Source organism: Fragaria vesca, linkage group LG6, assembly GCF_000184155.1.
Source record: "Fragaria vesca subsp. vesca linkage group LG6, FraVesHawaii_1.0, whole genome shotgun sequence".
Taxonomy (NCBI): domain Eukaryota; kingdom Viridiplantae; phylum Streptophyta; class Magnoliopsida; order Rosales; family Rosaceae; genus Fragaria; species Fragaria vesca.
The window spans coordinates 17,256,271-17,271,614 of record NC_020496.1 but is presented as its reverse complement, the minus strand read 5'-3'; the positions used below and the strand labels follow the sequence as shown (position 1 = coordinate 17,271,614).

At 39.3% G+C, this 15,344-nt stretch overlaps 3 protein-coding genes across 3 annotated transcripts; 1 reads left to right on the top strand and 2 right to left on the bottom strand.

Annotated features, from left to right (window-relative positions):
• Positions 1-990: 990 nt before the first annotated feature.
• Positions 991-3,869, bottom strand: LOC101310333 (disease resistance RPP13-like protein 4-like). Its single transcript, XM_004303223.1, has 3 exons — positions 3,643-3,869; positions 1,801-3,225; positions 991-1,660 (listed from the first exon to the last, which is right to left on the bottom strand). The coding sequence occupies exons 2-3, from the start codon at positions 3,197-3,199 to the stop codon at positions 1,221-1,223; spliced, it is 1,839 nt and encodes a 612-aa protein (XP_004303271.1). The 5' UTR covers positions 3,200-3,225; positions 3,643-3,869; the 3' UTR covers positions 991-1,220.
• A 47-nt stretch (positions 3,870-3,916) lies between these two features.
• LOC101315458 (putative disease resistance protein RGA3-like) lies at positions 3,917-6,660 on the top strand. Its single transcript, XM_004305443.1, has 2 exons — positions 3,917-6,547; positions 6,634-6,660. Exons 1-2 carry the CDS (start codon positions 3,917-3,919, stop codon positions 6,658-6,660), a joined length of 2,658 nt encoding a protein of 885 aa, XP_004305491.1.
• A 3,593-nt stretch (positions 6,661-10,253) lies between these two features.
• Positions 10,254-15,063, bottom strand: LOC101309849 (COBW domain-containing protein 1-like). The gene is made up of 10 exons (XM_004303222.1): positions 14,596-15,063; positions 14,433-14,498; positions 14,163-14,343; positions 13,849-14,045; positions 13,471-13,521; positions 13,301-13,392; positions 12,466-12,581; positions 11,162-11,256; positions 10,806-10,910; positions 10,254-10,651 (listed from the first exon to the last, which is right to left on the bottom strand). Exons 1-10 carry the CDS (start codon positions 14,899-14,901, stop codon positions 10,514-10,516), a joined length of 1,347 nt encoding a protein of 448 aa, XP_004303270.1. The 5' UTR covers positions 14,902-15,063; the 3' UTR covers positions 10,254-10,513.
• Between the last annotated feature and the right edge of the window lie 281 nt (positions 15,064-15,344).

Genomic DNA, 15,344 nt, shown 5'->3' with positions numbered 1-15,344 from the left:
ATATTACTTCATGACACCTTGCTTTGGAGTGGCAAATCTCGATCTCCACAAAGAACACACTAGAGAATTATCATTTGAGTACAGAATTCAAGTTTGGAAACTTTGTGGGTTTCAAATTCGGTGGTGATATAGGATTTCAGTGGTGGTACGATAACTTGGTGATGATTTGGATTCAAATTTCTGGGATTCAGAGATGATTCGATTTCAATAGTGATGCAGCGGATTTATGGTGGTGGAATTTAGAATTCGATTTGAAGATTCAATACGCAACAAGTTCTAGGGTTAAACCTGCTTTGATGCCAAGTTGAAAATAAAACTTCAAAATGTTTGGTATGTTTTCAATATATTACTCTTCTCCAAAAATAAAGTTTATATAGAGATACAGTTATAATGCTAATAGGAAAATACCACCTATAACTATACATAATATGTAAGCTACACATACAAGGACAATAGATATCTACATAATACGATTTACATTTTCATAAAAATGTAAGTTACAACATGGTCACAGCATCTCGTAAGTTTACACACGCTAACGTACAATAACTACCATCCATTCTGGCTCACAACATGGTCTCGCATTCGTGCTTCTCATTAGTCATTACTCATTACAGATGGCAAAAACATTGATCTTGTAACTATTTTTTTTTTTGGGTCAAATCCTGTAACTAGATGTCTAGATTTTAGCATTGATCGACTTATCTCCTAGGCCTCATTTGATTCACGGATTGGAAAGGTCGGAAAGGAAAAGTTGTTCATTTCCTATGTTTGGCACTCTTATAAAGAAAGGAAAGACTTTACTGCTATTAGGGAAAATATATGGGAAATTTGATCCTCCCACATACCATGAGATTCAATTTCTTTCATATTTTCCCAACATTAATTGCATCTTTTAAATATTATTTTAATGGATGTTATTACCAAATTATCCACAAAACTTTTGAATCTTAAAATTTTTATATTTTAATACAAAGGATATAATTGGTTACTTAATGTTACTTGCTTTCATATCCATGTATAAACCAAACATTGAAAAGGAAAATAAAATATAATTACTTTCCCTACGTTCTCAAACACCTCATAGGGAAACTAGTGGAAAATTTATTTTCCCATGTACATACAAAAGACCAAGGAACTAATTTCCTTTCCATCAACCAAACGAGTCCCTAGAGTCCTCGATCGCTTCGGCTTTGCTCCAATTAAACATTTTTTTCCGGTCATAAAACAATGTCTCCATCATATCTGCCTTCTTCAATCTCATGATCGACACTTGATTTTCTCTGCAGATGAGGAAACAATTTCTTCAACCTCGGCAAGTCAATTTCCAATTTCAAGTATTTGAGACGCAAGGTTTCAACCATCCATTCATCAGTCTCTGTATGATCCAAGCTGACAAGTTCCCCACCCCTTATGTACAGCTTCTTTAAATTTTTGAGTTGCCTCGGGTTCAACCACTGTGGTACACGTTCCATAGGTATGCCTTGAAGATCCAATTTTTCCAAATTTGGTGGAAATGAAAATTCCAAAGGTTCCTTCTTGATTTTTTCTTTTAACAATGGAGAAACTACTCCCCACGATACTTTGAGGCAGCGAAGAGACGAAATGTCCTTCAACTTCTTGAACTCTTCTTTTTGATCTACAGCTTCAAGCACATTACCTACAATGGAAGTAAACATGTTAGTAACCGAATCCTCTCAAAATGTGTGCTGTGCTTCCGGAGGAGCACGCATGCAAGAATGAAGTTTGAGCTTGATGCAAATGGCTAAAATATCTTCCACTTTATACTTACAGACTTACCCATGTGTATACTGAGCCGCTTGAGTTTCTTCAACTTGGAAAGATCACCGAGTCTGCAGGCAGATTTTTGGCCTATGAGAAAACCTTTGAGCACTTGTAGGGAAGAGAGTTTCTCAATCCCCTTCGGCATGCCTTCTAGCAAGTAACACTCTGATAAATCCAAATGTGTGAGATTTTTCAATGATGAGATATCTGAAGGCAATGTCTCTAAGTTGTGACATGCTCTCAGATCCAGGATTTGAAGGCTGACAAGATTAAGGATAGAAGGATAGAGTTGAGAAACTCTTGATATTCCTCGAAGGCTAAGATATATTAAGTGCTTCTGAGTCCCCAGTCCTTTTAGAGTTGTTTCATCTTCCACTTCAATGTGATAACTAGCCGAGCTCTGCCACCGTCCAAGCTGAAGAACCTTGACCTTCTTCAATTTATTGAGCCATTCTTTTTTCATATCAAGATATTGCACACTTACATTGAACAGTGTCAATAAGTTATCCACTTTTGGACCATTATTTCCTTGAGGAATTAGGTTATCAGCAACTAAGCATGCATGCCTACAATTCGATGAATCATAAGAAGGCATCCTTGACCAGCTTGAATCAAAATGGAAGAGCTTAGCCTCGCCGGCTAAGGAGATCAGCATGCGACGAATCCAAGGGTGAATTGTACAATTATTCACTGAAACTGCTCTGGATGATGTTGATGCCTTTAAATGTGGTTGAATATTCAAACCCTTCCTCATCACAAGATTTTGAAAGATCTCTTCACCTACCTCTTCTGCTGTCTTCTGTTGGGTACTTCTGATGAAGCCCTCACCAATCCACCAGTAAATTAGCGGCCTCTTCTTTATCACAGCACCCTCTGGGAAGATAGAGAAAGAGAGCAAGCACAACTTCAATTGTAAGTTCTCAAGATTTTCATATGTCCTCCGCATATTGGCCATGGTAGAACTGTCATCAAACCTACCCTGCAGGCCTAGTTGTGACCACTTTTTTGACATTTCCTTGGCTAAATCCAACTGAACAACCGGAACCCATTTCACCTGAGGCTCTGGAGTGGGTTCAGGGGAAGGCATTAACTCTCTTAGATGCATCCACTGTTTTATCTTCTGGACATCTTTATCCATAGAATCAAGTGCTTGGTTGATTGCCTCCACAGTGCTGTTAGTGGTCTCAGCTCCCACTATTATCTTGCCAAGGCGGCGTTCTAAGGAAGTGAATTGCCTTGATAGAATTTGATCCAAGAGCTTGACTTTGGTTAGCAAACCATCAGTGATCACATCATCAAGCTGCTTTTTTAAATTTTCAAAGCGTTCACCCTCTGTTCCTGCTACAGCCTTGGCTTGGCTCACAAGTACCAACAACTTGGGCAGGAATTTCTCTGGATTTATGGATGTCGCCATTTTCACAGGAACTAAAGATCAACTTTCTGTCAAAGAAACACCAAAATTATTAGCTTTGTTCCTTCCAATTGCAACACAAATTATGCAAAGTTTATAAATAGAAAGAAATTACGGTCCCGTTTTATCTGTGTTCGTTTTTTGAGAAGGTCTACAGCGTTTATGAGAACAAGATGTTGGGTTGTTCGAGTGAAAACGTTGGGCTCCTCCGCGTTTGTGGATCTGAGTTCTCAACTTTTCTGATCCTTAGGGTTTTTCCATACATAACAATTCGACAAGTAATTGGAAACAAACATTTCTTATTAAAAATTGGCAAGTTCAAGTAGAAAAAGATTTCAGAATGAATCTTAATCCCTACATAATATGCTATCAATTCAGTTAAGCTAATTTTTCGATGAGCAGTAGGAAGCAAAGGAAAGGGAAATTAAAGGATGCTAAGAACAAACCTCAACTCCAAAATTATCTGAATGCTGAATTTGAAATCGGTAGTCCTGAGTCCTGACCACACTCCTGATCTTCAATTGCCTGCTCAGGCAGTCAAGATGACTGTGTTTTGGGTTGGGAGCTCGCTTGGTCAACAGAATATGAAATACGTGTCAAGTTGATATTGGTTGGGCAGAATTGAGATCCCTCAATAATTATAAAATAAGGGAAGTCTCAGATCTACAACAAGAAGAAGAAAAAAAAAACATTTTCTTCTTATTTCCACTGTGGGCAGCGATGGGTGAGGCGCTCGTTTCCCGGCTTCTAGGACGATTGACTTCGTTAACGGGGCAACTCAGAGAAGAAGATGTGCGCCTGGGCGTGGGCGTTGAGAATTTCATCATCACTCTCAGAGGCGTTCAATCTGTCCTTGTGGATGCAGAGGCGAGGCAAGTGGTGGACATATCTGTGAGACACTGGTTGGATGGCCTGGAAAAAGTGTGCTACGAGATGGACAACGTGTTGGATGAGCTGAGCGTTGAAGTTAACAGAAGGAAAACACGAGCAACTGCTGCTGGTGCTACGAAGAAGAAGGTATGCATCCCGATTCTCTCTGATTCCTTTTGTTTAGGCCACTTTGGCCGGGGAAAACTGAAAATCATCTCCCGGAGGATTAGAATACTCGTTGAAAGGTTAACTGAGATCGCTATTCAAAGGGATACCTTTCAATACCGACGAATAGAAAGAAGCGTCGGACAGATAAAACGACAGAAGGTCCTGTCTCTTGTCAAGACAGATAAGATATTTGGTCGCGATGAGGAATTGCAATTGCTATTACACAAGTTATTTAGTGAGGGTAGTGAACATGAAAGGCGTCCCGTTGTCATCCCTATAGTAGGGATGGGAGGAATTGGGAAAACAACTCTTGCTCGACTGGCCTATAATCATCCCATGGTAAAGACCCATTTTGAGAAAAGAATATGGGTTCGTGTCTCAGACCCTTCTGATCAGGTTCACATTGCCAAAGCTATCGTTGAGACTTTTGATGTAATCCAAAGCAAATCAAATGAGTTGGAAACTCTACATCAATGTATATGGTCACTGGTTGAGAATCGGAAATTCCTCCTTGTCCTGGATGATGTGTGGACCACACACTATAGCGATTGGGAATACTTACAGAGAGCTTTGCAAAGATGTGCATTTGGCAGTAGAGTATTAGTGACCACACGTAATGTAGAGGTTGCTAAGATGATGGGAGGAACTGCAAACATGATTCGTTTGCAGAGGTTGAGTAACGATGCTTGTTTTTCACTATTCCATGACTGTGCACAATTTGATAGGGAAAAAGACGGGTCAGCAGAGTATGAAATTCAAGAAGTTATTGCTAGAAAGCTTGTGCAAAGGTGCTATGGTTTGCCTCTTCTTACAAAGATTTTAGGTAGTCTTATGCTCTATAAGGAAACAATTAAAGAATGGGAAGATGTTTTAAATAGTAAGATATGGGAATTACAAGAGGTTGAGCAACAAATTTTCCAAGGGCTGCTACTAAGCTACTATGATATGACCCCGGCAATCAGACCTTGTCTTTTGTACTGTGCTGTCTTCCCAAAAGATTTTCTGTTTGATATGGATAGTTTAGTTGAGTTGTGGATGTCACAAGACTATCTCAGTTCAGAAGAAAATGAAGAAAAGGAAACAGTGGGTCAGAGGTACTTCGAAGAGTTAGTGATGAGGTCTCTCTTCCAAGATTTTGAGAAAGATGAAGAAGGAAATATAAGATGGTGCAAAATGCATGATATGGTGCATGACTTTTTGCAGTTCCTCACCAAAAATGAATGTGTTACTGTGGAGAAGCATGCTGACGATCTAGGAGAGCCTGATAAAATCCATCATTTGACCTTGACATGTGCATCCCGAGAGCTGACTCGATCGTCTTTTTCAATATCCAACTACCAAAATCTCCGTACCCTCACAACTTTTGATTCAGAAATTTCTACCCTTGACCTAGATTTGATTTTGCAGTTGAAATACCTCAGGACATTAAGTTTGAATTGTGATCGTATCCATGAAGTTCCAACATCCATCGGTAGCTTGATACATCTGAGGTATATAAGTTTGTCTCACAATCGAATTTTCAAAGAATTACCCTACACTATGTGTGAGTTATACAATCTGCAAACCTTGCACTTAATTTCGTGTGAGCGGCTTGAGAAACTACCTGAGGGCATGGATAAACTTGGCAACTTGAGGAATCTTCATGTAATTGGTTGTGGGGAGTTGGTGTCCTTGCCTGGAGTGATTGGTAAGCTGGTTTGCTTGAGGTACATTGATTTGTCTGCTAATTGTTCTCTGAAAAATCTACCAGATGGTTTATGTGACTTGAACAAGCTGCAAACCTTGCGCCTCAGTTGGTGTACGGGACTTGAAGCACTCCCAGAGGCCATTGGAAAACTTAATTATTTGAAAAATCTTCATGTTGATGGTTGTAAGAAGCTGAAGTACTTGCCAAAAGGGATTGGTAGATTGGAGGATTTGAGGTATCTTGATTTATCCTATAATCTTTTTTTGACAGAACTACCGGTATTCATATGTTTTTTATATCGTCTGCAAACCTTGCGCCTAAACGGGTGCGAGCGACTTGTAGAATTGCCAGAGGCCATTGGAAAGCTGATTGGTTTAAGGCATCTTCATGCTGCTGGTTGCATTCAGCTACAGTACTTGCCAGAAGGGATTGGTAAGTTGGTTCGGTTGAGGGATATTAATTTGTCTTATAATGTTTCTTTGAAATCCTTGCCCAGTACTGTTTCTAATTTGCATAATCTGCAAACCTTATGCCTTGATGAGTGCCCCGGACTTGTTAATGTCGATGTCGAAAAGCTTATTAAGGATGAGCAGCACGAGATAGAGGAGATAGAGTTCTTGCAAGAGGTGATTGGGAGATTGACAAGGATACTAACACCACTCGGGTGTAATGTAAGTTCTGGTGACGAGAATGATGCACTTTCCATAAAAAGCCTCGGGAACGTGAAAGATGTCAGTGAGGCTGGGAAAGCAGAACTGAAAAATGTAGTCCTCCCCAGTTTGGAATTAGATTTTGACAATGAAGAAGATGAGAGGATAAAAGGGGATGCAGAACTACTGAATGTCTTACGACCACATCATGTGGAAACTTTACGCATTGCTGAGTACCATGGCCTCACTGTGCCTCCCAATTGGACGATGCCGTTACAGACTTTGAGGCATCTTATTCTTGAAGAATGGACGTATTGTGAAACTTTGCCTCCTCTTGGGAAGTTGCCATCTCTTGAAATACTGAAAATGTCCGGGATGCATGGTCTGAAGAAAATTGGGGCAGGATTTTTGGGAACAGAAACAGATATTGATCAAGTGTCATTCCCAAATTTGAAACAACTCAGTTTCAGAGTCATGCAGAATTGGGAAGAGTGGGAAGGAGTGGAAGGGTGCACAATCATGCCAGTCCTTTCTTCATTACGAATTAATTCATGCTCTCTCCTGCAAATGTTGCCTCACTTCCTGTGGGAGACACCGCTGGATGAATTGGTGATTGATTGGTGTCCCATTCTTACTCAAGGTCTCCTAGAAGGCGGCGGAAAGGTATGGTCCAAGGTTTCTCACATTTCGAGCATCAAAATCAATGGCATCACTAGGGGACGAGAAACTCATAAAGGTGCTGCTTCTATGGTTGATGATAAGGAAGAAGATGAGATTACGGAAGTGTTGGAGTAGTTTAACTCAACACAGCAGTATGCAAGGGAACCTTGAAACATGCCTTTCCACTTCTGGTAGTTATCTTAATCCCTCATCTACTTTATTTATTTCTAGTTAAACATTTGCATTTAGCATATTTTTGTACTCTCTAGGTTTAAGACTATAACTAACCTAAGGTGTCAATTACATGCAGAATCTAATTTACACTTGTGGGAAGTCAGATGTTCAAACCAACTGAACTGTCTGCATATGCAAGTTCCAAAATCTGTAAGTGGTTTGGAATAGGATTTCTTGTGATTCAGGTTATGATGGGCAAGTCGTCTAATTATGTATTTCTGTATACAGAAAACCTTATTGCCAAGCTACATGAGCTAACCACATGGAAGTGGTGGTTAAAATGGAGTTAAAAGATAGATGTGCTACCATGCGACACAGGGTAAGCTGATATTTGTATATGGCTTGGATGGGGTTTTGGCAGTTGGCTTACAATGGATTTTTCTGGCATTATCTGCAGTGTCTCCCTGATGGACTCTGTAGGTTGTGAGCTAAATTTGGAGACACTCATTCCAAAGTTAATGTTTAAAGATTTGGGATTTTAGTTTATCTAAATCCCACACTCCCACCTGCGAGGCTGTGACGTTCTGTATAGAGGGCACTGCCAATCTCATCCACCTCAGTTCTGGTAATTTGAATACTTATTTCTCCTGTGAATATATAATGTGCAAAATTATCTGCAGAAACTGGTAAAATTATCTGATCATGAAATTGAATTGCAGAAAGTATTGCAAGCTCCCTTTCGGGAGGTCAGACACTAAGTTCCAGTAGTTGGATTCACTACGACATGATAACGTTCCAGCAGGACTGGCACTCTTATGCTGTCAAAATTGAGAACTGTGCAGGCCTGGCCTCCAAATACAAGTGCAATCAATCTGTAAGTAGCATGGTACTCACTTTTGAATTATTATACAAAAGATTCTCACCAAGCCAGATTTATGTTGGATGTCTCTATTTTACTTGAATTTTGCTTGGTTCATTATGTTTGTGGCATGGACATAATCCTGGAAGGGATTTCTATGCTGCCCACTGGTAAAGTTAGACAATTACAGCATGCAGCTCCCTTTCCCTCATTGGTAGAGGAGCTGTTACCATGGGCTAGGTCTTGGTATAATGTAATTCGTAACAACTCAATGCCTCATTAAAAAGTGCTAGCTTTAGATACTTATGGATTCTTAGACCTTGCTATACTGAAGATCTCCCAAGCACATTACTGATGCAGGACTCAGGGTATCAGTTTCTGGGTTAAATATTGAGATGGGGCATACATACTTCAAATATTATGTTAGTAGTTTCATTTTAAAGCTGGTTTCTAATACGTATCTTGTCATTTGTCAATTGGTGTTATAGTGCAAGAAATTTACCAGGTCACCAACACCGGATGTATTGCTCTTGCTGATTATTATCTGCAATAAGAGAGCGGGCATTGCTGATTGGTATTTTGGAGTCCTCCAGTCATTCTATGGATGAATTTTCAATACCGACGACATGTCTGAAGGAAATCCTTGTTTGTGGTTGTGTTTATCGTGATGCAAGTGGGGAATTCAGTTGATGCATTTTTGATGCTCTCACATTCTTAGAGAGGGGAATTCCATATAGCTTGGCAAACTTGGGCTTGGCTTCAAGTTTGCTGGTTTGGCATCAAATCCTCCCTCTGTGATCGCTCAGTATCTCTATATGGATGGGTTAGCTAGGTCTCCTGAGTCCTGACCTTCATATACGGGTCGATGTCCATGTAGACCTTTATTATTATGAATGGGTTGCTGCAGAAAGACGGTTTTTTTACTCCATGCTTGTTACTTCCAGTGCAAGGCTTGCTAAATGAAGGTGCTGGTATATGCTGAGATGGTGGTCTACGAGTGCTAGGCGTCAATGTGTTTGTTTCTTACTCAAGTGGGACTTGCTTGCTCTAACTGCTGCAGCAAGTTGACCTATGGTTGTTTAAATATATGGTGGATTCTTGTCGTTACTGCCAGTTTCAAAGTGATATATTCATATATTGGTCTACATCTTGTATCAAGGCCACTCACACATCCTATTCTAGCTGCTTTTCATTTGTAAGTTTACTCTTGTAATGGAGTTGCTCTTTGTATCACTTTTCAGAAAGTGGCTTTGGCCTAGTCTAGTATCCATTTCCTTTGTAACTTCTATCAATAAAATTTCAAGGAATGGCGATGAGGTAGCCCTTATCTCGCTTCCCAAAAAACAAAAGAAAATAAAGAACGCCATCTGCCAGTGGTTACATCCCCCGCAATGTCGTACCATCAAAGATGATTGCTGAACCAGCAGGGAAGAATGATGAGGTGATAAAACCAGCAGGAAGATTGCTGAACCAGCAAGGAAGAATGAGGGGGTGATAAAAGCAGCAGGCTTACACTAGTCCTATTTGATGTAGGAATGTGTGTATTTTAACTGTCTATTTCTCATCAAAGATCAGCTTCTTTCTTTTACTGAGGGTGAGTAAACCCCACTTCTTTTGAAAAATGTGATGAAAACTTCATATCATGATTTATGGTTTGGTGGTTGTATCACTTGAATGAAGTAATTTAATTGTAGGAAGTCTGACGTTTTGGTCTTGCAGTTTTCACATGATGTCCGGTTAGGTTAGGTGAGGCTAAAAAGTAAACTGGCAAACTGGCTGTTGTAGGGTAACTTGGCTCAGCAACCGGAACCTACTTCTGTGTACTGTACTCTATTTACTCTATTTATAGACTAACATTTTTAGTGAGAATTTACAATATAATTGCATTTCATGGGGGTTTCTATTCAAACATTCCAATTCATTCTTTAGACCTCTCATAGTCATTTGGTATATGAATGATAACTTTGGTTATGAATGTCGTCTCATTTTGAGGTATTAACTTTTCCATAGATTACAATTACAGTGACTTGATAAAGACGATGACATTTTTGTTAACTAGAAAAATATATGAATGGCTTTATGCTGAACAAGCTAACAAAAGTAATCTTTATAAGTACTTCGCTCTTAGTTAAATTAATTCTCATTCACTTTTACCGCAGACACCACATGGACAGTAATAATGTTCAGCTATCCCTTATCCAGTAATAGACAAAAGAGACACAAAAGCAATTAAGAGCATTCGTTGGTACTCACAGTAAACAGCCTTTAAAACCCTTTTCCAGCTCCTGTGCATCTAAGTTTTTCCCTATGAAAACAATCTTATTTGTTCTTGGCTCGTCAGGGCCCCACAATCGATCAGGTGAACCTTGGAATATATCATGAACTCCCTGTTTCACAACCAAACGAGATATATTGAAGTAGAAACATACAAAAGTTACCGAGAATTTATATATTTAACTGCTTCATTAGCAGCATCACCAACTCAGAAAATTGACGAAAGAAAGTAGCTTTCGCTAAACTTGACATGCAAGAACATCTCACCTGGAAGACAAATCGCTCATCCATACCCTGAACAGATAGAAGACCTTTCATCCGATATATATCCTCACTCCGCTCCAACAACAGTGTGCCGAGCCACATGTTGGCCTACAATTATCAAAGTCCATCAGTTGATCAGTACAATTTTTTCTATACACTCCAGACAAAAAAAATAAATAAACAAAAATAAAACAAACAAAAAATGCAATCTAACTAAATAGCCGGTGTAACTACCCATCAAATGTGTATTAGTTCAATAAAAGGAAATTCAGTATGAAAAAATCCACATGTTTTACAAGAGTTATAAACGCAGATTCATATACAACGCACAGTAAGCTAAAACTATATAAAGAACAAACCTTCTCAAGATCCAAGTTCCCTTCACATACAATACTGACAGAAGAAACACCAGGATCATGGACATGATCATGGGAGTGGTGGCCATCGTGATGTTCTGAATATAAGAGTTCCAAATGCATGAATATCAGTTCATAACTATGCTCAAAGTGCAGTAGCGAGATCAAGATAGATGTTAATGGAATATTAGAACTCATAAACCAATCAAGTTACTACAGTAAAGTACACGTAATTAAATGAAGCAGCTGCATTAGTAAACCACATGAAAGATTGTGTCTTGATATTTTTTGGGATTAAATTCATTTCCGTCCCCATTCTCTCAATTTTGAAAATTTACCCCCTAAAGTTTCCAATTTTCATAAATTATGCCCAATTGTTGAAATTCCGTCTAATTTGGATGTTAATTTTGACTTTATAACTCACTTTAAGGGCTAAAATAGTCATAGAACAACAAAAATCGTCTTTTAGGGCCTTTTTTTAAGATTCCATGCTAGCATTTAATATTGAAATTGGATGGAATTTCAGCAATTAGGCATGATTTATGAAAATTGGAAACTTTAGAGGGTAAATTTTCAAAATTAAAAGTATGGGGACTGAAATGATGTTAACTCCAAACCTTAGAGGGGTAAACTGAAATTACTCCTATCCTATTTTTTGTCATAAGATGCTGACGCAATGATTTCCAAAAATAATTAGACTTGTGTTAACGTCTGTGTTTGCAAATGAGCCTGTAGATAAAGATGTAATTTTTTCATCCCGCTGGCTCCTAAGTTGCAAAAACTCTTTCTTATAGGCTATCAACCAAAGGGATCCTCTGTTTAAACATTTTAAGTCGGTCTGAGAGGCTGGCAGTCCATCTAAGGTGAAAATCTTTACCAGGTTGGTGACTCGTGAAAGCATGAATACCTGTCACATGTCTTGTGCTTATTAGTCATCTCTTTGGTGGGGTGTATTGTGGAAGGAGGACGGGTTGTTTGTAGATCATTTTATTTTTGACATTGCAAGTATGCAATGAGATTTGGTCCTGCTTGCTGGTTATGTTTGGCTTGTTGTGTGTTCTGGCAGCATGTCTGTTGCTCAGGAAGATTTTCAGTACGACAGTTACGCCTGAGATATGCTATTTTGGCTCTCTCTGGTGTATGTAGGAGTAGAAAGAGAATTTTCGGAGACAGGGTAGATGTGAGGAAATAGGATTATTGGATAGTTGGCTTGTCTATGATAAATTAACATTGTCCTAGGTAAGACAAAAATACTAAACAAAGTGTAGTCAAAATGAGCATCTGCTTCAATGATAAAATAGATTTACCATGTTTGTGATCATGTTCTTCATCATGATGGTGATGATGATCGTGGTGATGGTCATCATGATTATGGTGATCGTGATCCTCCTTCTCACCTTCAGCATCAATAGCGCTCTCTATCCTGGCAAGATTAGAGCAAAGATTAGCGTGTAACATTCCAAGCACATTCTCTGGTGTGACAATGAAGTGTCAACATGTTTAACCATTATCAAACATATTGACAGTGATTCAATGACAAAGAAAATAGATAAGACAAAGAGAGTATATACCCCGATCATCTCTTTTATATGAATGACGGTTTCAACAAGGTTTCATTTAACATTTATTTAACAGTACAATGGTGTTCAAAAGATCTTACAAAAATACGATTTAAAGGAGGAAAAAAAAAAAAAACATTATTCCAAGATCAATTTGAGAGTGAGTCTTTAACACTCCCAATAATCCAAATGTCCAGAGTCAATCTTCTATCATTTTCACCGACAAAATAATTGTAGATACCTTTCTCAGAGTGCTAACAATAGCATCCTAACTAAATAACTTTGTGACCTACGAATCGTGTATGGGACTATGGGTCAACCATGTTAATTGAAAAGCTCATATTAGATCGAATGAAAGATTCAACCTTGAAAATCTAGAAACTTATGTTAGATAAATATACTGTCAACCTTTTCTCAACATGCAACTTGCATTAGACATGTATACCCATTATTCATCATTGAAGATAACCTAATTTGAAGAAAGTGGGTAATCCAAAATGACCAGAAACAGCAAGTCAGGCAACATCCTCAAAGAACAGAACTGTCTCAACCCAACACCAAGGAAATGAGTAAGAAAGATAACCTCTCCAAATCAAATCCTCCGATGCCAAGTACATAATCCAGGTTAACTTTTCCAAACTCTGTACGCTTCAGTTGAGCCATGCCATTGATGTTCTGTTTCCAACGTACATCTGTTTAGTAAAATAATCATTTATGGGAATCTTAAGAACAAAAAAGAAGCAGGATACACACCCTTATTCGCTGCACCAAAGAAGCAATATCTGGCTCGCCAACAAGATCAGTCTGGATAAAAAATGGACATACTTCAGTCTAGCATCAGAACAAACAAGAAAACAAAAAATAACTATCCTAGAATATTCTTCAAGTGAATCTTTGTTTAAATAAAGCCATGGAGAAAAAGAGGAAAACAGCAAGCACAGCTTCAGAAATGCAGATGACACCACTATGTTATTTTTTCTAATGCAACAACAAAACCACGGAAACTGTAAGAGCCAAGACCATTTAGCATATGGAGCACCACCAAGTAGCCTATGAAGCACTCATGTGGTTGAAGACACACTTTGTCCCATTAAAGAAGATGCAAAAAGACAGCGCGGTAATCATCCATACCTTATTCACAATGATACGATCAGCATAAGCAATCTGCTCTACTGCCTCATTAACAACTCCTTCTGGCTTGACTTCATCCAGATGAAGTCGAGCATGTTTAGCATCAACTAACGTGACAACACCGTCCAACTTGACATCATTAAAAACCTGATCTTCAGCATAAAATGTTTGAATTATCGGTGCTGGATTTGCCAATCCTGCAAAGAGAAGTAACCCATGAAGTTCAACCCTCACCACCATATCCAAACCAAATTCAGTTTATAAAGGATTTTGTAAGCCCTACAACTTCAGCTTATCATAATTGAGATTCATACCCGTAGTCTCTATCACAATATGATCGAACCTCCCTTTCTTCTTATTAACCAACTCCGAAATCATCCGCACAAGATCACCCCTCACAGTGCAGCACAGGCACCCATTATTCAACATTACAATATCTTCCGCCCCAGCCGATTTCGCAGCCACCAAAGAACCATCAATGTCTACTTCACCATACTGCAAATACAACAAAACCTCACACCTTCAATACACAACACAAATTCGGCACACTAACAATAATTTCAGAAACCAAAACACTCTGATACCTCATTTTCAATCACAGCAATTCGCTTCCCGTGGTCCGCAGTCAATATATGGTTAAGCAACGTAGTCTGCCATTTTCCGCATTCACAAAACTCATTTCAGCAATGAACGCTTAACACGACGGTCTTAAATCAACGGAATTCAACCGGAAATGAAAAACCTAACCTTTCCGGAGCCCAAGAAGCCGGTAATTATCGTCGCCGGGATACGATTATCCGGAGGAATCTGCGTCAAGACGTCGGAGCCGTCGCTCTGCGGCGGTGAGGCAGTGGTGGCGGCCACAGAGAACCTTCTTGAGACTCGCTTAGGTTTGGAGACGAGTCTGTGGCGAAACGAGGAAGTTGAAGTTGAGTAGCGTAGCGCGGAAGTCCTGGGTCTCCATGAAAATAGGGCCGGGGCTCCGACCCAGGCGGAGTGGCGGGAAGTGAGCCCGAGAAGGGTGGCGGCTAGGTCGGCCGATATTGAAGCCATTGGAGAGTACACGGCCGGGTTTGGGGGTTTGGGGTTTAGAGAGAGTAAAGGAGAGGATTTATCATGTGGGATATGAAGAGTGAAGGAGACTGATACGGCGGCAAATTGTAGCTCTGGAGTCTGGACTGTTCTGCTCACACGTATCGCCCAATCAACACCGCATGCGCTAGTATTTTTTTTTTTTTTTCCTTTTGTAGTTTTTTTTTTTTCAGACACATTTATTAATTTGGAATGAAAATTACCATGAAACGGTATCAACAAGAATCGGATTCGGTTATTTCATTTCATTCTACTGTTTACTTACCATAAAGAATCAAAACATGAATGAAAATATTGTGGGCACTTTTGATTAAGGGTGTACGTACGGTAGTGAGACAAGCATAGCCGAGCCCAAAATTTGTCATTTTGTCTGAGTTAGCGAAGACTAGGCCCAGCAAACTTCG

Coding starts and splice junctions, on each gene's coding strand:
- LOC101309849 (XM_004303222.1), bottom strand. CDS start 14,901: ATGGCTTCAATATCGGCCGACCTAGCCGCCACCCTTCTCGGGCTCACT. Junction 14,499..14,595: donor GCTTCTTGGGCTCCGGAAAG/GTTAGGTTTTTC, acceptor GGAAAATGGCAG/ACTACGTTGCTTAACCATAT. Junction 12,582..13,300: donor GGAGGATTTGATTTGGAGAG/GTTATCTTTCTT, acceptor TAATCTTGCCAG/GATAGAGAGCGCTATTGATG.
- LOC101310333 (XM_004303223.1), bottom strand. CDS start 3,199: ATGGCGACATCCATAAATCCAGAGAAATTCCTGCCCAAGTTGTTGGTA. Junction 1,661..1,800: donor GCGGCTCAGTATACACATGG/GTAAGTCTGTAA, acceptor CTTCCATTGTAG/GTAATGTGCTTGAAGCTGTA.
- LOC101315458 (XM_004305443.1), top strand. CDS start 3,917: ATGGGTGAGGCGCTCGTTTCCCGGCTTCTAGGACGATTGACTTCGTTA. Junction 6,548..6,633: donor AGATAGAGTTCTTGCAAGAG/GTGATTGGGAGA, acceptor TTCCATAAAAAG/CCTCGGGAACGTGAAAGATG.